Source organism: Cyrtonyx montezumae, unplaced genomic scaffold, assembly GCF_038088225.1.
Source record: "Cyrtonyx montezumae isolate F1298 unplaced genomic scaffold, pur_monq_1.0 scaffold_32, whole genome shotgun sequence".
Taxonomy (NCBI): domain Eukaryota; kingdom Metazoa; phylum Chordata; class Aves; order Galliformes; family Odontophoridae; genus Cyrtonyx; species Cyrtonyx montezumae.
Genome location: NW_027072037.1, coordinates 5,785,721 through 5,808,859, shown reverse-complemented (window position 1 = coordinate 5,808,859; position 23,139 = coordinate 5,785,721). Strand labels below are relative to the sequence as shown.

Sequence of the window (23,139 nt, the reverse complement as noted above, 5' to 3'; positions counted from 1 at the left end):
GCATTTGCAAATCTTCTCATTCATGTTCATGGAACTAAAATACACCTGATGTTAGGGAAGCAGTAGTCAGCAGCCCATGGAGTCTGTGCAAGTCACGCTTCTTGGCTGTAGCAGCTACTGGGGCTGTGCTGTGCAATTACAACTGCATCAGAGTGGGTTTGTGCTGATGGAGGAGGCTCTCCTGGTGCTGGGAGTCCCTGCTCTGAGCTGGCAGCTCTTTGCCCATCCCACAGCAACTGCTCCACTGTTTCCCTTTCCTGCTCTGCCACACACCGCTCGGTACTGATGGTGGTGTTGTCTCTGCTTGGTCTGTCCTGGGCTTCTAGAAGAGCTGCCATCTGTCCCCGTCCCTTTTTAAATATTAACTTCACGAGGCTCATGAACCCACTTTGATTGCAGAGCACTTCGATGTGGATGGGAGTTCTCAAGAGACTGAAGGGTGGCTGCTGTGCTCAGGCGCCTGTAATGCACTGTGTCTCCTGATGAGTGCTTTCCCTCATGTCTGAAGCACGGGTGCTGCATACAGAAGCCCTGCATGTTAACATCTGTTCAAAGAAGAATTTCTATCAGGCAAAAAGCTATTGTGCATTCTTGCTTTGTAACCCTACAACGTTGAGCAGCAGTGCCAGCAGCTCCCTGACCATAGCATGCAGGCACAGGTGCCAACACAGCTGTAGTGCTAGGGCAGACTGGGTATGGTAGGAGCTGTCTGCGAGGCTTCATTCAGATTGCATGTGTTGTTGTTGTAATGGAAACTGCATGACTTTTGTGTGCTGTGCATGTAAATGCTTGCCTGATAGAATCATTAAAATCATTAAGGTTGGAAAAGACTACTGAGTTCATCAAGTCTGGCCCATGCCCACAGTGCCGCGTCTCATGGCTTTGGAGCACCTCCAGGGATGGTGACTCCCCCACCTCCCTGGGCAGCCTGTTCCAAACAGCAAAACTTGGCTTAGTTGTTTCACTTGCTCCTCTTTATGAGCACACTCTGAGTGCCTTAGGCATGCTGAATCGGAGAGTTTTGGCTGCCTTCAGTGTGGAGCCAGCCTAGTGACTTGAGATAACGTGTTGTAGAGGTGTGACAGAGCAGCAAGCACTGGGCAGGAGGAAAGCTGGTGGCGTTCAGCTTCAAGGAGACCCTGTGCAAGAGTCAGGAGGTGTGGGGAGAAGCTAGCATGGCTGGATGGAGGACAGTGCACAGCTGGATGAGAGGAGCCAGCTCTGCAGCTTGGGGATGGACAGTGTGGGACATGATCAGCGCAGAACTACAGTGCTGGCATTACCAGTGTGTCTGTGCTGCCCCGTGATCTCAGTCTGAGGGCAGCACAAAGCCCTGAAGCTCTGCTTGCACCCTCAGGTTGGTATGCGTGTTACTGTGCAGCACGTTGTGCTCCACGAGCTCTGACATGGTTTGCTTTTGCAGTTGCATAATGCAGACACAGAGAAAGGTTCCTCAGCTTGCAGTGTGTTGGCATTTCATAAACCCTGGGAAGAGCAGCAGTTCTCATCTCAGAGGAACTGAATGTACTTCCTGACTAAGGGCTGAACAGACTGGTAGCTGCAGCAAATGTGCAAGTACTGTGGGAAGCAGCTAAATTCTCATCATTTAGGTTGAGCATATTCTTCACTTAGCCTGTGTGTATGTTCGACCCCCAAGAGGTTTTTGTAAATCCACATCATTTACCTCGTGGTCTTTGTATCCAGGAAATGGATCTCGCTAAACTGCTTGGAGACCAGGGAGAATAACCTGTGTGAAGTTCAAAGTTAGCTTTAATGTTGATTGCATTTGTGTCTCGTGTTAACCACAACTTACAGATGCATGGAAGTCTCTTTGAAGTGATGTGTAGAGCTTTGTTTTTAAATAACTCCAAGGGGAAAAAAAACCAACCAACTGACATTGTAAGAATCTTCTGAAATTTGGAATTTTGAAGTCCATTTCTAAGTTTCAGTGCCTGCAGTACCCTTGGTAAAAGCACAGCAACCTGATGCAGCCTTCTACTTCTACTTTGAAGTCTGGAACTGATGTTCTTTGTCTTAACCCATGTCTGGCAGTGGCAGAGATGAGTGACTTCTGCTCCTTTCCTTGCTCTTCGTTCTGAAATGCATATCTGCCCTTTTTTTTTTTTCCTTCTAGCTTTTACAAAACTGATCACAGTAAATGGCCAAGAGTATCACCTTCAGCTGGTTGACACTGCTGGCCAGGTAAGTGCCTTTCTTCTTCTACATCTTTCAAGTTAATGCAGCAGGTATTCATGCTTGGGAAGAGTTGTGCTGGTAGTGAAGCTCAATTTAAATGATTTTTGCTTTATTTAGTTCCCAAAAAGCAGTGTTTGTGTAGTGTTTATCTGAAGGCTTTTTCTTGTTATTTTTTCCTATTGAAACAGTAGCTAGTCCTTAAGGTAGGTGTGCCTAAAGAAGGGAAGAAAGCTGCCTTAACTCCAGCATACTGAAAGTTCTGAAGTAATCCACTTAATGTTTATGATCTGGTAGTTGTCTTCAGTTTGAAAACACCAATTCAATAAACAACACGCAAGTTTTTCTTGACTTTCTGCTGTCTGTGTGCTCCAGCACCTCAGTCTGTATCCATTAAATAGGTAGGCAGAGCAGACAGCAGCAGCATAGGTAGCACTCACCGGGCTGCAAAGAAACTCCTGCACTTTGTTTGCATTGCAAGTAAGTGAAGGTTCATGCATGCATGCTTGTGAGCTCGGTGTAATGAGGGGGAGGCAGAAGGAAGCAATGAACAAACGTTTGTGGCATGGTCAGTAGCTTCATCAGATAGAGGTGCTAATTACACAGGGATGCTGGCAGGGCCTGCAGATGAGTGTGAGCTCCGTGCACGGCACCATTCTGTCTCCTGAAGGTCTGTGCTTAAAAAAGGGGCTGCTGAATCCCTTGTCATCTCCCTGTTTGCATGCTCGTACTTGGTGACTTCTGATACTGTGCCTCTGGGATTTCCCAAGCTATTAGTGTTAAGCAGGCAGTAAAGCACACAGGCAGTGCTGTAGACATGAAAGCTGCAGGACACTTGCTCATAGCTGGGAGAGTATTTAGGGCTGTGACCTTCTGGGACTGTTTGATCGCCTTCAAAGGGAGCTGCATGCTGTAAGAGTAACTGTACCACAATTACATGCTGTCAGCTTGTGGTGCTTATCAGCAGCACTAAATCCACGGGTGATCAGTCAGAGGGTTTGGTAACACAGCACTGACCACACAAGCTGGGGTTATAAAGGCGTTGTTTGGGAAGTTGAAATTAAATTGCACAGTATGTTTCCCAGTCTGTGGTTATTTCCAGCCTTGGTTCTTCCTGTGAAAGACTTGAACTTTGAGTTGTGGCTCACAGAGTTAGAGGGAGAGATAATGCTGCTTTATGAAAGGTGTGGCTTGAGCAGATTTCTCTCTGTTCAGTTTTGCATAATGATCCAATGAACATCCTTATGTATGCAGTATAGCAAAGATTACATTGCAGATTTATGTCATACACTTGAAAGCTTGGCTATAGCTTAAAGTTACAGCACCCAAGTTCTAGGAAGTTCAGAACCCCCAAGATCTAGGAAGCATAGCGGTCCTTTTGTTTTCCATTCCTAACAAGCTAAAGTTTTCTTGGTACCTTTTTTCTGTCTTGAGCCTCTTCACCTCTCACGGTTATGTATTCAGGTTTACACAGCTGAGTTGAGCAGGAGGCTCACTGCAGGATCCCAGAACAGGGTGTAACAGCAAATCTTATCTCAGCCTGAATTCAAACTGTGGCAATCCTGAGTGATTCCACATAAAGGCAAACAGCAGCAGAGCTGCACTTTCACCTGTTTTACTTGCAGGCCAGCTCACATCCCTCCATGTTGACACTGGGATTACGCAGCCAACAGAGAGGGCAGCTTGGCATTTAAGCAGAGGTGGGGGAGGGTTGCCCTCAGCATGTAGCATTGAAGGCAAATGAGGACATCATGTGCAAGTATCGTTCTTTCAAACTTTTTTTTTTTGGCAGAAACTGAAGTTGATTTATAAGTTTTTCTCTTTTTTTTTTTTTGGCATTTGCCTATTAGGGAAGTTTGCTTTCTGTTAGCTGTCTAGATTTAAGCTGCAGGATTGCACTGCTCCATCTGTTCAGTCATGACAATATATGGGGAGGTTATGTGATCTCAGCTAAAATTAACATCTTAAGAAACACAAGCTTACAGAAAAACAGAGAGCTCGTAGAGTAAGATGTATGGCTCTTGTCAGAATGCAAATGTTACCTGGGGACTAATATCAGAATGTTTCTATTTTGGTGTTTAACATGAAACTCTTAGTGTTAGAGCTGTGCTTCCTGCATCCTGTCAGTGGTTCAGTTACTGAGTTGTTCGCTTCCTGTTTTACAGGGGTAGTACATGTAAGGGTTTATTTATTGTCTGGGTTTGTTTTTTCATTGGTCAGTGCTGCTGGTGGTATTGCTTTGGTCACTTTTTCATTAAACAATTGCCATTTAATGGGCACTTCCAGTTGCCATGAAGCAACTAATCACTACAGCTCTTGCATCTGTGATGAGCATTAGTTAGTTTGGTATGCCATGACTGCTCGCTGCCTGACAGACCCCATAGGTAAGTCAGTGCCCCTTGAAGTTTGGAACTGCTGGATCCTGTCTTGCAGCAGTTGAAATTTGGGATTTGATGGAGACGTATCACTGGCAAGGTAAGAGGCATAACTGCTAATTAGTGATAGGACTGAGTGGATGCTTTGTACTAGTGTAAACTGATAACTGAACAGTGTAAGAGGATTGGGAATAGCTTTAGCTGATCTGTGGTCTTAGAGGGAATAAAGCGAAAAAGCTGTAGATTAAATTGTAGAGTATACACTAACAGGCCAACTAAGCTGCTGCCCCAAGCTTGCTTTGCTTTCTCTTGACTGGGTAAAGATTCCACCCCTGGCATTATGATGATGAAACCTAATTCTCAAAATTAGACAGAAATATTCTACAAATGTGAGTAATGGCTGCTGGTGATCTGCTAGCATCTCAGCGTTGGCAGTAATTCAATTGTAATATTCTTTCTGCAGGATGAATACTCCATATTTCCTCAGACATACTCCATAGACATCAATGGCTACATTCTTGTTTATTCAGTCACGTCAATAAAAAGGTAACAAAATCTGTTGTGTTCTTGAGCTTCACATGTTAGCTATATACATATCAGCTCAGCTCCTGCCTCTGCTGTGTTTTCTGTACATACGTGTAATTCCTTCAATCTCTTTGCCTTAGAAGTGTAATTGAAATACAAAAGAATGGCTTTTCAGAGCTTTCCCCTCAGATCCACGTCACAAGCACTTTGCAGCCCGATGCAGAAGGTACTGGGTGAGAAATAGGGCATTTCTGAGCTCCAGTGATCGTGTGTAAGTGAAAGCACACAGGGTGGTCCCAGGGACAAGCTTTTTGCTGTAGCATAAGAGGCAAAGGTGGAGTTCAGCACGAACCACGAGGGCAGTGCACGTTCATGTCAGGAACCCAACTGGGTGTTGATCTGTCCCTTGGCCTAGCAGTTTCTTGCAGTACTGAGATTCCTCTTGCTTCCCATCCTGACTTATTCCGGTTAACCATCAAAAACTTTGACGTAGGCAGCAGTATGACACTCCTGGCTTGTAGGCTCACTCTTGCTGTGTTGCAGCAAATCTCTTATTTGAGATTTCCCAAGGTTTCTGTTTTGTCCTCACTGCTAACTGTAGTCAGTCCTCACGTGAGGACAGGCTCTGTCATAGCTGGGCAAGCACTTAACAAGTGTCTCCATCTTCTTCAAAGTATTGTCACCTATTATTTTATCCTTTCCCTTTGGTCTGCTTGATAGAAGTACAGGTCAGCCTTGAGTCACTCTTAGTTTTCTAATGCTGCACAGCATCTTCAACCAGAATAATCCTCCATTTTATTTTTCCATATGTTGAGCATGGTTTTAAGACCTGAAGCCTTTCACTTCAGATAGAAGAAAAGCACTTTTTCCTTTGTAAGCTGATGAGCTTTTTACAAGCACTGAGGCATTCCATGTCTCTTCCTCTATAGCAGGATGCAGTCATCTTCAGTGTCCTTTAGTAAGACCTTCATAGACTGCAGGAGGGACAGCTTTCTTGCTGGCTCTTACTTCTCAGAGAAGGGACGTGGTCTGGTCATCAACTTCAGTTGCTTCTAAGCTCTTTAATGTTGCAGTTCTTCATTTGTTGTTTTCATCTGTAGTTTTGGAGTAGTGAACAGAAAACATTTGTGTCTGGGAGGAAATGCAGCAGTTGTTAGGCTTTCATGTGTCTTGAGAAACTGCATTTTTTTTCTTCTCCCTCCCTTATTCAGAGATCTCCTGTTGGTGCTGAGTGACCTGTATAAAGTTGGAGTTGTGTTCTCAGTCCTAAGAAGAAATGCACATTGCTCAGGATTTGATTCTTGATCAACTTAATCCCAGTCTTGGTTTTGTTTCCTTGAAATTTCCAAGTATCAGTGATCTTTCTTGTTCAGTTTCTTATCTGTGTTCAGTATCAAGATGGTGTTTAGGCAACAGAAAAGATCTTCCACTGTACTCTGGTAGCTTGGATGACTTTCCCAGGCAATGAGATTAGTCACTATCTGTTTTGATTTCTGTCAAAGTGTATGTATTGATCGGAGTATTGATTCAACTGCATGGGAGCTTTGACAGCAAACTAAATAAAAATGTCCTTTTAAAATTGTTTTCTTCCCTGCTGATCTCCACTGGGAAGTTTAAAATGGGGCTTGAGTGAAAGCTGGTGCCCTACATTTGTAATATTCCCAGACTCTCAGCTGCAAGGTTACTGGAAGGCTTTTGCTCTAGTTCAGCTTAATTAAGTTCCAAATTTGTATCGTGCTACGTTCCATCATCTTGCACAGCACAGCTAGGAATCCTCCAGGTTGTATTTCACATGCTGTAAAAGGACCTCTTCTGGTCTGCAGACCTCTTGTGTTTCACAACTTGATGTGATGTTGGGTTGTTGTTTTTTTTTTGGGGGGGGGGGTGTCGGGGGAGGGGATGGGATTGGTTGATGAGAGTTTTAAATTCTGCCCTTGCTCTTTTTAGCCTTATGTTTGAGAAAGCTTTCCAAATTAATTAAATCGATCAGGTCAATCGAGTTTCATTCTCGGTAGTTCACTGCAGCTTGTTTCTGTGCCAGAATCATATTCAAATTTATATAGCTCTTCCCTTTCGGATTTCACCTTGATCTATTAATAAAGATCAACTTTTAATCCTTGGTCTATTTTGCTAAAAACTGAGCTCTGGATGTGCAGAGGCACAGAACTGAGAACTGAGCAGCACAGGTTGGAGCTGCAGGTGAGGGCTCACAGCTGTGCTGTGCTGTGGCATGGTGTTTTTCTGGCTACACTGGCAGCAGCTTACCTAGTAGTAGGAAGTGATTGTTATGATGACTTAGTCATCCTATGTATATTGCTTTGCTTGAGGTTGAGAAACAGTTTTGTGGTCTGTATCAGAAATCATTTGGATGATTTCTTCTTCAGTTTTCAGGATGATTCTGTCTGTAGTGATGTCTCGGCACTTGGTCACAGTGCTGTTTAACTCTTACTTCTGAAATGCAATGCTGAAAGTCCAAGACTGTTTCTCAAGCCCAGAATTTCGCTTACACCTTTTCAGCATAAGCTCTTCATAATTCTTAATTGCTTCCATCGATACTGTAGTATTGTATTTGAGACAGTAACAGCAAGACGTGCTGGACTGAGTCACTTTTTTGTACACAATTCGTTTCAATATCGAATCGGATATATTACAACTACTAGCTCAGTGTTGAGTTCTGCTTGGTCTGTAAAACCATTGCTGAAGTGATGCAAACAGACCTCGACACAGAATCCTTCTTTACTGTGGTAGCATTTATTGTTCAGAAGTGGGAAGCTTTAAGGATTCCAACAGCCTGAGTAGTGCTTTCAGGCACCAGATCTTTGAGAACCCTGAGCTGGAAGTACATTGGAGTGCTGCCCTGTCTGTAGGAGTTTTGATTCTAGTTGAAGCACGGTGTACAGTGAAGATGCTGCCCCTTTCTTGTTATGTAGCTGCGTGTCAGGTCTGTGAACACATGCCTCTCTTAAGGCTCAGGTGTGCACTTCATGCCCCAGCATCTTTCTTCTGCAGTGTAATCAGAAGAGCACAACATCTGCTCTTTGACCCAGCTGACAGCTGGCTCTCCAAAGCATGAAGTGTCAGATGTGGGGTTTCAGGCCTCACAGTGTTGCTCAGTGCTGTTCCTTATCTCCAGTCATGCAAACATCACATGCGGGGCAGGTGAGCTGTCAGGTGCCTCGACAGCCACCGCTTTGCTGCTGTCTTGCCCATCAGGTTCCTCACTATCCGTGTAAAATTGGAATTCAGGCTTTTTCTTGGCTTTCACAGCATGCCAAAGAGAAATTCAAAGGATTCTATATGAGCTAAGATTTAATATAAGTTATGTGTTCCTTCTTGGTGGATTGTGCTTAACTGAGCGCTGTTCCTTTGAAACTCTGCTTTAATTTGACATGCTCATCCAGGTGTGTTGGACTCTAATAGCTGTATTTCTTACTGTGAATGCAAATCAGATTGGAGGGGGCATGGGGGCTTTTAGCACTGTTTTAGATGCACCTGTCCTGGGTAACATTGTTTATTTCTGCAAGTATCAGAAGTGGGTGGGCTGTAATGATGTTCAAACTGCTCTTTGCTGCTGCCTCTGGGACCATTTTGTCTGTTGTAATGCTTCAGCATCTCTGTAGTTCTGCCACTGTATGTAATTTTTTAACACAGCTACATATGCATTTAATTGCTTGAGTATTGATTGGGTATTAAGGATAAGCATCGGAGTGCATGTGTGACTTCATCCCTTTATTTTGCAGTTTTGAAGTGATAAAAGTTATCCATGGCAAGTTATTGGATATGGTGGGAAAAGTCCAGTAAGTAGTGACACTTTCATCTCATTTCACTGCAGGCATGTTGCTAGTACTTTGTTCAGTATACTATAACTGTTCTGAAGTTCTGAACTTTCTTTCACAGAATACCCATTATGCTGGTTGGAAATAAAAAAGACCTGCATATGGAACGGTATGTGAACTCCAGTACGTGCGAAACGCAGGGCAGCAGCCTGCATTCCTGTGGCTGCCATGGCTGCTTTTGTACTTGGCTTTCCATGACTAAAAGCAAAATGTAGGTTACAACAAGGTGAGGGAATCGTGTCCAGAATGGGAGCTAGAGCTTCTGTTGTAATGTTGACTTCTGCTAAAAGCTTCCAAAGAAAGTAGCTGAACGCTTCTTTCAAGACAAGTAAGGGTCTTCTTTCCTGCTCTAAGATGTGAGATGATGCTACAGCTTGGGGAAGCAAGTGAGTGTTTGGGACAGCTGTTCTCTCCTGGGACACGTAGGAGCTTTATCTGGCCCAGCAGCCAATAGCAATTGCTTGGGACCAGACCTCTCAAAACCTTATATGTGCTTTAAGTGCTTCATTATGGTGGGAACTTTGCTCAAGTTTCTTTGTAACTCACAGATCTGAAGCATGCTTTCCTCTCTTTTGCCAGGGTGATCAGCTATGAAGAAGGGAAAGCTTTAGCAGAATCCTGGAATGCAGCTTTCTTGGAATCTTCTGCTAAAGAAAATCAGGTAACAGGTTTAAGATTCACTCATCTGAATAGCAATGTTATGGAATGCCTCATAGTTTCACTTGAGAAAGGAAGCTAAATACTTGCACGTCCTGTGCAGGTAGCTTGTGTACATGGTTGGAAACAAAATGGGTGTCTGCGTTCAGGTTTATGTGTGTACACTTTTTTGTTGCAACTGTAAACTAAAGGGTGAAATGGAGAACTGAAAGTTAAGCTTCACTGAACCTAATGGAACAGCTGGTGGCAAACCCAAACCTACAGCTGTGCTGTGTGTGGGGCAGGGTCTGTGGTGTGCTACGGTGACCTCGAATTGGCAGCTCCTTGTTGCTGAAGAGGAGTGAGTCGGTGTAAGGGAATGAAGCTCATGTTCTAAGGTGCTAGGCAGGATTTGGTCTGTCTGATGGGGGGTTAAATAGTTTCATGGGCACAGAACAAGTGAGAAAAATGTTACTGGAGCCTCAGGAACCTACTGGTTTGAGCTTGAAGTGATGAAAGGCTGCTACAGGTTGAGGGTGCTAGCCTTTCTAGTTTGTTTTATGTTGTTTTTTTTTCCTCTTGGTCTTGACAACATCAGTGCTGTTGTTTTTTGCAGATGTGAATGTATGGTGGGGTCAGAGGGACACTGGCAAGTCCTGTTCAGAGAAGTTGGTCCTTGTGCACAAGTGCTTACGTTGTCTCTTATTTAACCTAGCACAGTCACATCCTTAGGTGTTCTCAGCAGCAGAATCAGAAGGGCAGAGCCATGGGCATGGCAGCACCTTTGTGAGCAGCCTTTCTTTCCTTCTCCCCCTGTCTTCAACAGCAAAACAAGCAGCTGTTGACTGATAACTTGTGGCTCTACTGAAAGCAGACACTTGTGTGAAGTTGGGTTTTCCTAGGCAGGAAACTTATTTTTTTTTTAATCCACGTATGGAATAGTTGGAATTAGCTCCTGAGTGCTTCTGTTTCTGGCTGAGACTTTCACTAACCACGTCAGAATTGGCCATGATGAAAGCATGCCATTTCTTAATATCCTCTCTCCTTCTGGAGAGCCTCAGATGCATACCTACAGAAGCTGAATTGCCAGTCTAAGGAGTAAACCAGTTAAAAGAATGAGATTTATTTGTTTTTAAACAACTTAGTGCTTCTGGAATAGGCAGAGCTATTGTTTGTACTACTTTTGGACGTAGCTCACAATGTGTAACAGTGCAGTAATTCATATCTTACAGAATATCTCACTAAGAACTCTTCTGAAGTTTGTATTGTCTATTGTCTTAGGTAGAAAAAAGAAGAAGAAAAAAGCTGGGTATATTTATGCAAAGAAGCTACAAGCTTTATATGATGCTTGGCATGCCTTGCATATTAAATTGCTGTGCTAACAAAGTCCCATTGACTGCCATGTGTTTGTGTCTGTCCCTTAGTCTCAGAGGATCTGCATTAAGTTAGCTACTAGCAGAAATTGGTGTAACAAACTCGCTCTGCTTCGGGGAATTTAGAGCAGCAGTTGTCAGATATTCAAACTTGCCCAGTACAGATCCCAAGGAATCACAGGTTCTGTTGTTTCTTGCTGTCAGGGTTGTTCTTCCCAAGCTGTCCTGTTGGGGTGGGCTGTCAGGATACAGAGCACTGGGTAGTGCAGGTTGTTAGAACTGTAGATTCTGGCCCACTGGAGTTAGAAGCAGGTCCTTGGGAGCTGGTGCTTGGTGTAGTACACCTGGAGACTTGCTGACCCGAGATGTTTGGGAGATGGTGCATTGCTTTGTGTGCCGTCAGCACACAATCATCTTTTGGGCTGCCTGATGGGCTCCCTCTGGAGGCTTGGGACATCTGCAAGAAAGTGTGATGGAGCCCAGAGTGGGGCAGCTCTCCTCATGTTCCTGCAAACAGTTGCTGAGGAATGCTTATTGCTGAAGGAGGTGGGTGATTGAGCTTGGAGTTGGGAGGTTCTAGGGCAAGAAGTAGTCGTGTCAGCAGTTTCTTCTTGGAGGTCATCCAGATCTCCCCTGTCCTGTTACGAGATGACAGTTGTGGCTTGCCTATGAAGACTGAAACCCTTCCAAAGCTCAAACCTTCCTGGATAGGGAAGAAGTGCTAAACCCATCTCTGAAATCTATCCATATTTGGTGGATGTGGAGCAAGAGTATGCCAGTCTCTGGTGTGCTGGTCTGAAATTAGTTTGGTACATGCAGGCAGCCTACGGAGAGAATGTAGGCTGATTCCAGTTTGACCTACACGGTCTGTCCTTTATAGCAACTCTGTTAGCAAGGAACTCTGAAAGGAGAGAAGGCATTCCCTGTTACAGGTTCTGGCAGAGGCTCCTCTCTCTATATGAAGGGAGGTGGGAAAGCATTGACTCATCTCCCTTCCTGCTTTGCCCAAAAAACCACCCCAAAAACTATTTGGAGTATCTGTGGGAGTCCTAGGAACAAATCCCTACTGCAGCAGGCAACTAAAATGGTTGCAAGAGGAGCTTAATCCAACCAGGCCTGTTCTGCTGGGAGCTGTCAGAAGGTACCACACAGATGAAATGGCATGGCTTTGTCTCTCCCACTTCCCATCTATTCAGAGATCTAAGCTGACGTGAGGGTAAGTGGTGGGGGCTGGCAAGACTTCCTCAGCTCTGTGTGCCCTCCTCTAGGCACTGGTGGCCTGCTAAGACTTCGGAGCTCATGTATCACATTGGGCACCTGGGGAGATCCCTATGCTTTGAGAGGGCAGCTCTGGGACTGGATGCCCAGGAAAAGATGCCAGTTAAAATTAAGTCTTGGTTGGAGATCATCAACCAGATTGGGTGAATGCTTCTTACAAGAAGAATTATGGGTATTCTTGTTTTTGGTTCATTCTAAAAGTAAGCTTCATGTTGAGAGTATTTAAGGGCATCATGTAAGCAAAATATGAGACATGTGGAGTCTTGTTGAGCTATGACCTGAACCTGAGTTCAGGTGTGAAATCCCTCCTCTTGTCCCTAGATGTGCTTGTTGTATTTTCTCAAGCTGCTCAATTGTTACTGGGTGTGCTGAAATGCTGTGTTATCTGCTGGGCTAACTTCAGGAGCTACAATCAGGCTTTTCTTGGGGAATTCCTGACTTTGTTCCCCCTAAGCTGTAATGTAGTGCTTTGTCTTAATCCCAGCCCAATAAATTGCTAATGGTTTGAAATACAACCAGAACTCAAATTGGTCCCTAAGCCCACTTGAAGCTGGAAGCCAGCTTTTCCTGGGAGAGATCAGAGAGTAATGAGTACTCATGTGTCCATCCAGCTACACAAAATTCATTGATGGGCTTATTTTAGAAAGGTGGAAGGAAGTAGCCAGAAAAAAACCAATCCACTTCTCACCAAAACAGCTCTTAAAAATCAGTTTGGGGGTGCTGCTTTCATATCCAAACTGGGAAGGTGCAGTGTGAGGATGCTCAGAGGGGATCTTGCCCCAATCCCCCAGGGATTGGGAGTGTTCCCTGGGGGGGAGCACTTGGTGGGAGGGGGAGTGCTCTTCCTTACCTGAGCGTTGTTCAAGTTCCCTTGCCCACTTCTGTGCCAAGAACAGAGGAGAATTTCCACAGTCACCGAGCAGTGGTGTGTTTGGAGAGCAGAGCGCAGCAGCACTGGGCTGAAGGTAGCAGCTGCGGGCTGGGTTTAGGGCTTCAGACCTTCCCACTCGAGCACCTCTGAGCTCTGTCCCACCCAGGGGTTGTGTGCAGGAGTGCTGAGCCTCCTGGTGCCTCGCACACGCCTGGCCTGGCATCTCTCACTTCCTCAAGGGAAGGTGGTAGGGGAGAGCAGATGGCTTCGTGTAGGCTCGCCGTGACCCACATCCTGTGACTGCACCATATGGAGACAGATGCATAGGAGGCCTGGCTGCGTTCTCCATCCCTTGTTGCAAAACAGTTTCCTGTGTTGCTTAAAAGCTCATTCTAAAATCCTTCAGCATATTTGGGCTGAGTTACAAGTTCCTGCGGGTTAACTGCGGGGCACTGATTGAGGCTTTGCAGTGAATAGATGTTCTCTGTGAAGTGAATTAACATCCCTGTGAGCTCCTACGTCGCCGTGCTCCAGGCAGCGTGGCTTTCACAGGATGCAGAGCTGCTTCTTGTGGGAATAAAGCGTGGGTTGTGATAGTAGGTGCTTTCAAACAGGAATATAAAGAACTGGTGCATTAAAATGTCAGCTGGGAGTCATGAAATGTGGGTATGGTGTATTTGTAAATCAGTGTATCACCTATTTTTGGCCACGGGGAGCTCTTTGTTAATGCAGTTCGATTGCTGCTGCGACCCTGTCCGTCTCACGTGCCTGAGGAATGCGTTGTGTTGTACAGGGCTAAGGAGCCACGTGGGTCAGATCCTCTTTGGGTTGTAGGGAAACTTATTTATTAGGAGGAGTACACAATTTCAGCTGATCAGGCAGTTTTAATAGTTACAGTACAGTGCTTAAGTGGTATTAATATGGGGAGCGTTAAAATTCAGCCTGATCTTTTTGGGAATGCTCCAAGCTTGTTGCAGAGCTCTGTTAGTCAATGGGATTAATTTGGAGATGAGCCAGTTAAGAATCCTGCCTTGTGGAGGCAGGAAAACATCTGTCAGCCCTAAATTCTGCTCTTCCTCACGCAGATGAAAGGGGAGCTGGCTTCTGCAGGTTGATCATCCTCCTTGAACCTGAGGATGCCACGTGTGAGTTGTTGTCCCAGGCTCCCTTCTCTCCCCATCTCTCATTCCTTTTTTAAAACAGCTGTTGGTGGACGTGCTGAGGGACATTTCTTCGTCCTGCTGCTGCTCACCCCCTGCTCTCTCTTTGCAGACTGCCGTTGATGTTTTTAAGAGGATAATTTTGGAGGCAGAAAAAATCGATGGGGCAGCTTCACAAGGGAAGTCTTCGTGCTCAGTAATGTAATTCCACTGCAGAGCCCGAGAACGATGGGAATACATTCTACCTGAAGAAGCAAAACTGCCCTTTATCTTCGAGGATAAACTATGCTTCTTTTTTTTTTTCATTTTTTTATTTTATTTTTTAATTTGGTGGGTTTTTTTTTTTTTTCCTTCTGTTAACCTGAGAGATAAACAGTTGGTTTGGAGCCTTTCCCTTCAGATTACGTTAAACTCTGACTCCTGTGCAAATGGCTTCACTTCCATTTTCAAATTTTAAGCAATCATATTTTCAATTTATATATTGTATTTCTTAATATTATGACCAAGAATTTTACTGGCATTAATTTTTCAGTGTAGTTTGTTGGTTAGAATAATCATCAAAATGATGCATATTGTTACACTACTATTAACTAGGCTTGGATATCAGTGTTTCTTTGTGTTAAATGTATACTTGTAAATAAAATAGCTGCAAACCTTCACGTTCTCCTTCATAACTTTCTGGTGGTTGCCCTGTGCCAGCTTGCTTCCTGTGCCCAGTGTTCACCTGTTGGCCCTAAGAGGAGCGTGCGATGCCCGGAGCCTGAGGATCACCCACAGCTTAGGAGGAAAGGCAACCACTTGTTCTGCTGGAGCTCTGAGGTGCCCAGATAGGTCAGCCTGATTTTGTGCTAGTTCCTGGAAGGGGAATGCAAGGGGCTCCTTTGTAAAGGTGTCAAGGAAAGGTTTGGGGGGTGGGGGGAGGAGCTGGCTTCTCGTTGCTCTGTGTGACCGTGAGAGCTGAAAGGGCACGCATCTGTTCCAAGCACGCAGCTGGCTGCTTTCAGGTGGGATGGGTTTAGCCAAGCTAAACTTGCTAAGAAAACAGACCTGTCGTTGAAAATAAATGGCACGTTGAACAAACAGGTGCAGGTTGCTTATCGTGCAGTTCTGTACTCGATGCTTTCAGTTTGTGTGGCTCCCAGCACCTGGCCTTTCACCAAGGCCTGGTCCCAGTGCAGCTCCTTGAGTCTGGAAGCAAACGTGCAGTTGACCTTTGTGTGTGTGTCTACTTTGTGTAGCTAGAAGATGCTGATTTAGGGCGAGGTGTATTAAAATGAAGTGCTTTCTCATGCATTTGAGTCCACTGAACAGTTTTAATTCCTGGCAGGAATAAAACAGAAGGAAAACTTGGGGTGTTTCTGCAGCCAGCCTTAGCTTTTGCTTTTCAGTCTGTGCTATATGATGCAGGTGAGAGCTGAGTCTCATCTCTGTGTGTTGTCCTCAGGCTGCTAGCTGTCTGAACAATTGGTATTTATAGGAAAACTTCCAGGATTCAGAACGTAACCTTCAGTGGAGCCTGAGCACAGTATGTGTGTGGAAGGCACCTTCCAGCAGTGGGGATCCTGGGCAGCCTCGCTCCTTCCTGCTGACTGAGGGGTGCTGTGGGTTTGGCTCTTCACCACGAGGGCCCTGAAGGGGTGGTGGGACTTTTGAAGCCCGATGTTATGTATATAGAAGCAAGAACTCTGTGTGGCTTGCCTGGAGTTCACAGAGCATCATTTGTGGCAGCTGCCCTGATCCTGCCAAGGGGCTCCCGAGGGCTGTTGTAAGGGAAATCAGGAAGGAAATGAGTTCTCTGTGTTGGCTGGGCACAGCTTGCAGTGTGCCTCGTGGGGGGCCTGCCTCGTTCTCAGGGGATGCTCGCTGGTGACCATGAACATGCAAACATCCTCTGAGGAGGAAATGAGTGGATTGAGTTAAATTCCCTGTGGGTGCTCAGCTGTGGGGCAGCCAGTCCCAGAAATGCTTCCAAAAGGAGCGACAAACAACGCACCGCTGATCCCAGAGCTCTGCCAAGCAAATCTATTGTCTCAATGCCCGTCCCCACTTAAAACCCCATGCTCAGCAGCCCCGGGCCCTGTTCTGCCAACTAAGCACGGCTGTGCAAAGCCCCAGCTCGTGCTGCTTTGTCCCAAAAACCCTGCAGCAGCAGCCCTGCTGCCCGGCCCTTATATAGCGGGGCGGCCTCTTGTGCTGCAGGGTTGGGTCAGCTTCTGATGCACGGTCCTGGAGAGCAGCCATCAGGACATGTCTCAGTGCTCAGGAAAAGTAAGTACAGCCTCACACCGGGACGGGCTGCCGTGGGGTGAGGGGTGGGTGGTGTCCCACTCAGGTGCAAATTCAGCGCTGCAGGGATGGGAGTGTGTTTGGGAGGAGGGCTTTGTGTTTGTATGCTGGAAACTGTAGAACGAGAGAATCGTTTTGAGTTGGAGGAGACCTTTAAAGGTCATTTAGGCCACCCCCCGTGTGATGAGCAGGGACACCCACAGCTCTCTCAGGTGCTCAGAGCCCCATCCAGCCTGACCTTGGGTGCCTGCAGGGATGGGACATCCACCGCCTCTCAGGGCAACCTGCACCAGTGCTTCACCCAAGTCTCTGTAAGGGGATGGTTGTGTGCTCCGATGGGAAAGAGGCCAAAAACCCAGCTGACCCCAAAATGAGAGACTCCCACTGGCTTCCAATTGAGATCCTCACTGCTGCCCCGTTCTCCTCCCCCGCCCCAGATCACTTTCTACGAAGGGAAGTGCTTCTCGGGCAGGAAGCTGGAGGTGTGTGGCACCTGCAGCAGCTTCCAGCAGCGAGGCTTCCCCCACCGTGTCAACTCCATCCGCGTGCAGAGCGGGGCCTGGGTCTGCTTCGACCACCCCGAGCTGCAGGGGCAGCAGTTCGTGCTGGAGCACGGCGATTACCCGCACTGGCAGCGCTGGAACGGCCGCGGTGACCGCATGGGCTCCTGCCGACCCGTGGGCATGGTGAGCAGCTCTGAGTCCCTCGGGATGGAGATGCCATTCTGGGTGCAGAACACGATGGCCTTAATGGGAGCAGGGCTATCGTGGTGGGTTTGGGGAGAGGTGGAGAGATGCTCACAGGGGAACGGGAGGGTGTGTGTCAATGGGGTGCCAATGGGGTTGGGCTGGGGCCTCTTCAGCTGCGTTGCAGCACGGAGATGGGAGCACGGGTCCCCTGGTGTGGGTGCCCCCGCTATGGGATGCACCCCAAGTGCTCAGAGCACAGCTTCCCACAGCCCCTCGTTTCCCCAGGGGACGTCAGCCCAGTGCTCTGGGGGGGTATAATTCTCTGTGGGTTTTACTTTTGGTGTTGTTACTGACTCGACCCCGTTGTCCCCAGCACGGGCAGCACTACCGGATCGAGCTGTTCGAGGGAAGCCGCTTCGGCGGCCGCAGCGTGGAGCTCACTGAGGACTGCTCCTGTCTGCGGGGCCGGGGCTGGGAGCAGCCCCACGTCAACGCTGTCAGGGTGTACGGGGACGGCGCGTGAGTACCCACCACGTCCCACAGCCCCTGGGGGCTGGTGCTTTGTGAAGCTGCTTTCTGGGTGTGTTACCCCCCATCCTTGTGCCCCGCAGAGCTCCCAGACACTTCTGCAGGACAGCAGCTCTGCCTTGTTCCAGCTGCTGGGTGACTAAGTGCTCCACTGCCACTACATTCTGCCTGTCCTAGGCTGGGTTTGCCCATCTCGTGTGATTCTGGGCATCCCAGTACAGGAAGAATTTTGTTGCACTCCAAGGCTGTGACATCCTGACTCTGGGTGTCCTGCACAGCTTTTTCTGATTCAACTGAAGACCATTTCATTAAGGAAAAAAACAAACGCTGGACTTAGAATCATAGAATTACAGAATCATTACAGCTGGAAAAGACCACTGAGATCACCATGTCCATCCCCAGCCCATCCCACCATTCCCAGTAGCCATGTCCCTCAGTGCCACGTGGTCCTGGAACACACGGTGTCTTTACTGCCCACTCATGGATCAGCAGCATTCATTTATTACTATCATGGAGCCCCCAGGGAAGGAGCAGCCAGAATCCATGAGGGGCCCTGCACCACAGGGAGGACCAGCACCACAAAGCTGAGATTCCATGAGAGCTTTGGGATCAGTGATTCACTGCATGTGTCCCTGTAGCAGAGACTGGAGTGTGAGAAACTGGGATGCTGCTCAGAAACTTTTCAAGCACTTGTATTTCTCAGATTGATTTCCCCCTCCCTCAGTATGCATAATGAGAGACACAAAGCTTTCTTTCCCTTGTGAGTCTAGATGTGCTCCTGCTTATGTTCCAATGGCTTTAAGTAGCTGTAAGAAAACAAATACGAAAGAGAGAGGAAGGAAGGAAAAAATGAAGGGAAGAAAGGAATGGAGGAAGGAAAGGGAAAGAGGAGCAAGGGAACAGAGTAATGCCTGCCTTTGGCATTGCTTGCCATAGGGCTCTTGTTTTGCGGCTGAGGATAAATAGAGATAGTACTGATGAAGCTGTGGAAGCAATGCGGAAATGGGAGTGCTGCTGTGGGGCAGTTTCAGGGTGTCTTTTTCCCTCTGGGAGCTGCACCAGCTCAATGAGAAGTGGCTTTGGCCACCTGGCTTTCCTCAGGATCCAGACCCAACATGGCACAACCCGCCATGATGACGGCCCTTCTGCAGCAGAGGAGCTGGTGCTGTCCTTGTTCATTGCAGGGGAGTTGGAGCAGATGACCTTCAAAGGTCCCTTCCAACTCAAATGATTCTGCAACGCTATGAAATAAAGGAAGCGCTGAGTAAGGCACGCAGTCCTCATTCATCATCTCGTGTGGCCAACGTGCCTCAGTCCCATCCTTCTGGTGTTCTTTGGGCTCCTTATTTTCACTGCCTTCCCCTAAGCAGTGGAACAAACCAATGAGCCCTTACCACCAGACCAGGCCCCGCTTCCACCTGCCCCCAAAATTCCCTCCGTGCAGCTTTGTGGTCTGAGGAGAAAGGCAGAGGTTTTGGGGCCATAATGGGCTGCTCTGCCTCTGCACTGCTCACTGGTGTCCATCAGATGCTGACTGGTGCCATTGAGCATTGTTGCCTATGATCTTGTTCTGTATGCAGAGAAATAAGCCAATGGGATGGGGTAGAGGAGGAAGAAATCCACGTGTGTGTTATGCACAAGGCTGGGGTGTGTTCAGAGGATAGCAATGTTATATACAGCTCTGAGTTAATGCGAAGAGCTGAGCAACCTCCCCAAGAGTGTACATGGGGATATGAGAACATGAAGCAAAGCCTGGTGAACAAGTGTGGGAGATGTGAACAGGGGACTCTGCTGCATTAAGACCATGGCTCAGAGCATATTAAGGGGCTGAAGGGAGAGAGGAACAGCAACGCAAGCCGCTGAGATAAGGGGAATAAAACAGAGCCAAAGCCTTTCTCTGTTAGGAAAGATCAGAAAATTGTTGAGAATTGCTGGAAAAAAAGAATTTAGTAAGGAGCACTGAAGGTATGGTTCCCCTTCATGGCTTAAGACTCACTTCTAGGAGGTAAAATGCATATCAAGTGTTGCAGTGAGGGTCTTTCTGCTTGTAGTCCAAAATGGGGCTGAGGGGGCTCGCGTCCCTCTTTAGCACTGCCAAATCATAGAGTCACAGTATCACAGAACTGTAGGGGTTGGAAGGGACCTCTGGAGGTCATCCAGTCCAACTCTCTGCCAAAGCAGGTTCCCTACAGCAGGTCGCTCAGGAAAGCATCCAGGCAGGTTCTGACAACCCCCAGAGACAGAGACTCCACAGCTTTCCTGGGCAGACTTTTCCAGTGCTGTGAATTCCTTTCTGCTGTGCGTTGTGAAGATCAGTGATCCCAACATAAACACGCCGTCCCTACAGCGGCGTGAAGGGGGAAGCCACCAGCCTGGGCTTTGGGGCCGGGGGAGACTCCATTAATCCTTCCTTTCTGCTAAGGTGGGTGCTCTACGAGGAGCCCAACTACCGAGGCCGCATGTACGTGGTGGAGCGGGGTGAGTTTGGCAACTTCCGAGCATGGCAGGGGCTCAGTGCAAACGTGCAGTCCGTCCGGAGGGTCATCAACTACTTCTAACCATGACCATCCCACTGGTGCTGGGCTGCTGGGCTGGGCGTTACCCCTTCAACTCTCCAGCCCGTGGAATAAACTGTTCACCATCAAATTTTGGCTCAAAGCACGTTGGTTTTCGTTCGTCGCGTGAGTTCAGGGGGGGCTGTGAGTTCCCCGGGCTGGGATGGCGGCTCCTGGTGGTGGTACGTGGTCGGTTGGAGTCCTAACAGCATTTAATCATCTTCAGTGGATCGTGGGGTATTTCTGGGTCAGGAAGGAAGGCAGGGAAATTATTCATTCACTGAGTGGGATGCACAGGCGTACAGTTCACGCAATCATCTCTCGCGTAGTTCGTTTTCTTTTAATTAAATGCAGCTTATGAAAGATTTGAGGAGTTCTTCCGGGATTAGCGTCGCTTTTGTTTCACAAAGTCTGAATTCAACGCTCCCTATTAGAAGTGAATGCTCAGCCACATGCATTGCTCTGTGCTGTGACCTTCCGGACTGTACTCTGTTATAGATGAGCACAAACGTAGTCCCAGAGAAACGCAGGCATTGAGCTGTGAGTAGCTTTAGAGGAGGACTCTCATTCACTTGAAACACATTTAATGTCGTGGTGCAGTATGGATAGAGAAACAAAGGGCTTAAAATAAACCCTATCTGGAATCCCAAATGGAGGACAAAAAAAAAAGAAAGGGCAGTGTAAGACCAGAAACCCCACACCTGGGTTCCCCACGCTCGGGCACTCCCAGCTGGGGAGCTGTGCAGTATTGCGATGTGTTAGCCCCACGTTTTGGAGGTTTACACTCCATCCCGTGCAGGGCAGCCCTTAGAGGGAAGCACTGACACTGCTGAATGATCTGAGCTGTGTCACATTAAGCTGTATGGCTGAACGAGCTCTGCTTTGTGCACCCTGAGGCGGTGAGCAGAGGCTTAAGGAAATTGGAAACTATTCTGCAAAGTGCTGGAGATAAAACGAAGAGCCAAAATAATAATTACAAAAAATGAACAAAAGAGGGCTAGCTATTAATTACAGGGGGGAGAACTGAATGAAACCAGCTCCATCTGGAAAGCCAGGAAAGCCCTGATAATCAGCATCACTGGGCTTGGCCAGGCTGCTGCAGTGTAATATTCAGAATAACTCTGAATTACCTCTGGCCCCAAAACAAATAGCTCCTGCCAGAATGGCTGCACACACAAATGTCCTTTCTCTCTGGATGGATAATGTGGAATATATCTTGCAAACGAAGCTTTGGAAGACATCTGTGCAGCTACAGTTACGAGGATTACCTAGTACCCGCAGAGACACTCCTGGGCTTTCTTCTTTCTTTCTCCAGAGCCACCTATCTGGACCAGGTAACAGAGAATGCCTCCCTGTGTATGTGCTGGAGCTGGCTGATTGGTCTCTGAGCTGATTGTCCAACCCAAATGGTGGACTCAGGATCATTCAGATCAGAAAACACCTCAGATCACCAGGTCCAACCCCATCCCACCCACACCGTGTCCCCCAAGTGCCACATCTCCACGGTTCTGGAATACCCCAGGGATGGTGCAGTCCTTGAATCAGAGGACATCTATCTGCCTGATGTGGTCAGCATCCTCAGCATCACAAATGGCAGTTTGCCTTGATTTTTCATTTTAAGCCATCCCATCTATTGGAGAGGTTAAATCAAGTGGCTCCTATCCAGTGATAGGGACTCGCGTAGGGTTTGTTGTCTGTCTCCTGTTCCAAAAGTTCAAGCAGCAAAGGAGGTGCAGTAACAAACACGTCACGTGCTGTGAACCGTTCCCATACTTACTGGTGACCGTGAAGGAAATCGAAGACATCTGCATGGAAGAAAGTGGGAAAGGACAGAGTTGTTTTAATTTCCCATGGAGCAACAGAAGTGCTGAGGAGCAAATGTGCACACGGTGCTTTCTGGGGACAGCTGACCATCCTCACGTGGTCTGTGTACCCCTGTAATCAAATCAGGCTGTCCAAGCTTCAGCTCAGAGGAACGTACCCGTATTTGCAATCAAACTGTGCAGGAAGCAAACGTGGAATCACATTGAAATTGTTAATGTGAATTCCTTCTCCACATATGATGGTCTCCAGTGGGTTGTGGGAAGCCTGGGCTTCGTGTAGGCAATCACACCTGCGCTCACGCAGTGCAGAATGCACTGGGAGCTTCCTCAGGCAGAAGGAACAGCTTCATGCACTCCTACTTGGGGAGCACGGGGGCTGGCTTAGTGGAGGATCAGTCTGCTGTCTCATGGAAACGCTGCATTTTTTTTCCACGTTGTTTCACTCCTTGCAGCCGTTGTGGGACGTTGCTACGTGCTTTGTTTGGCCTGCTGATAGACACGAGGATAACTGCTTTCTCATGTGTGTAGCTCCTGGTGGTCACAGGGCTGTGATGGGGCATGAGGGCAGTGCAGCTCCTTCCCCACGAGCTGATCCAGGCAAAGCAATCATCCGTGGTCAGCGCAGGTTCGTTCCTGTGTGGGGAGAGGTGCTCCCAAGCTTTGACGTTGCTGCCCCATGATCAGGGTGCTGGGAAGCCTGGTGAATGATCCTGACTCATAGATGGGCAAGACTCTGTGGTTTCAGCTGGCTGTCCGCTTGCTGGCTTTGTTCTGCTGAATAGCGACAGCTTGGAGAGCAGCTGATGGAGCCACCACCAAAACAAGTCTTCTCCTCACAAAAACCGGTGCTACGAGCTCTGTATGCCATGAAGTGCTAACACAGTAGCAAGCCTATTGCTGTGGGCTTAGCTCCACTTTGCAGGGTAGGATGTGCACGAGTCCCGTTCGTAAATCACTCTCAGGCTTTCACGATGAGAAAGCACCGTGTGGTCCGTCCTGCACACAGGGCTG

General features: G+C 47.5%; 2 protein-coding genes across 2 annotated transcripts in view; both read left to right on the top strand.

Annotated features, from left to right (window-relative positions):
- The window catches only part of RHEB (Ras homolog, mTORC1 binding), a 31,475-nt gene extending 16,571 nt beyond the window's left edge, over window positions 1–14,904 (top strand). The window contains exons 3-8 of the mRNA XM_065744944.1: window positions 2,135–2,202; window positions 5,032–5,114; window positions 8,834–8,890; window positions 8,991–9,038; window positions 9,509–9,590; window positions 14,360–14,904. Coding sequence (XP_065601016.1) covers window positions 2,135–2,202; window positions 5,032–5,114; window positions 8,834–8,890; window positions 8,991–9,038; window positions 9,509–9,590; window positions 14,360–14,452 — 431 coding nt within the window. The 3' untranslated portion in view covers window positions 14,453–14,904. The remainder of the gene's footprint in view (window positions 1–2,134; window positions 2,203–5,031; window positions 5,115–8,833; window positions 8,891–8,990; window positions 9,039–9,508; window positions 9,591–14,359) is intronic.
- A 1,165-nt stretch (window positions 14,905–16,069) lies between these two features.
- On the top strand, window positions 16,070–20,455 carry CRYGN (crystallin gamma N). Its single transcript, XM_065744945.1, has 4 exons — window positions 16,070–16,515; window positions 16,971–17,219; window positions 17,596–17,741; window positions 20,173–20,455. The coding sequence occupies exons 1-4, from the start codon at window positions 16,495–16,497 to the stop codon at window positions 20,306–20,308; spliced, it is 552 nt and encodes a 183-aa protein (XP_065601017.1). The 5' UTR covers window positions 16,070–16,494; the 3' UTR covers window positions 20,309–20,455.
- The last annotated feature ends 2,684 nt before the right edge of the window (window positions 20,456–23,139 follow it).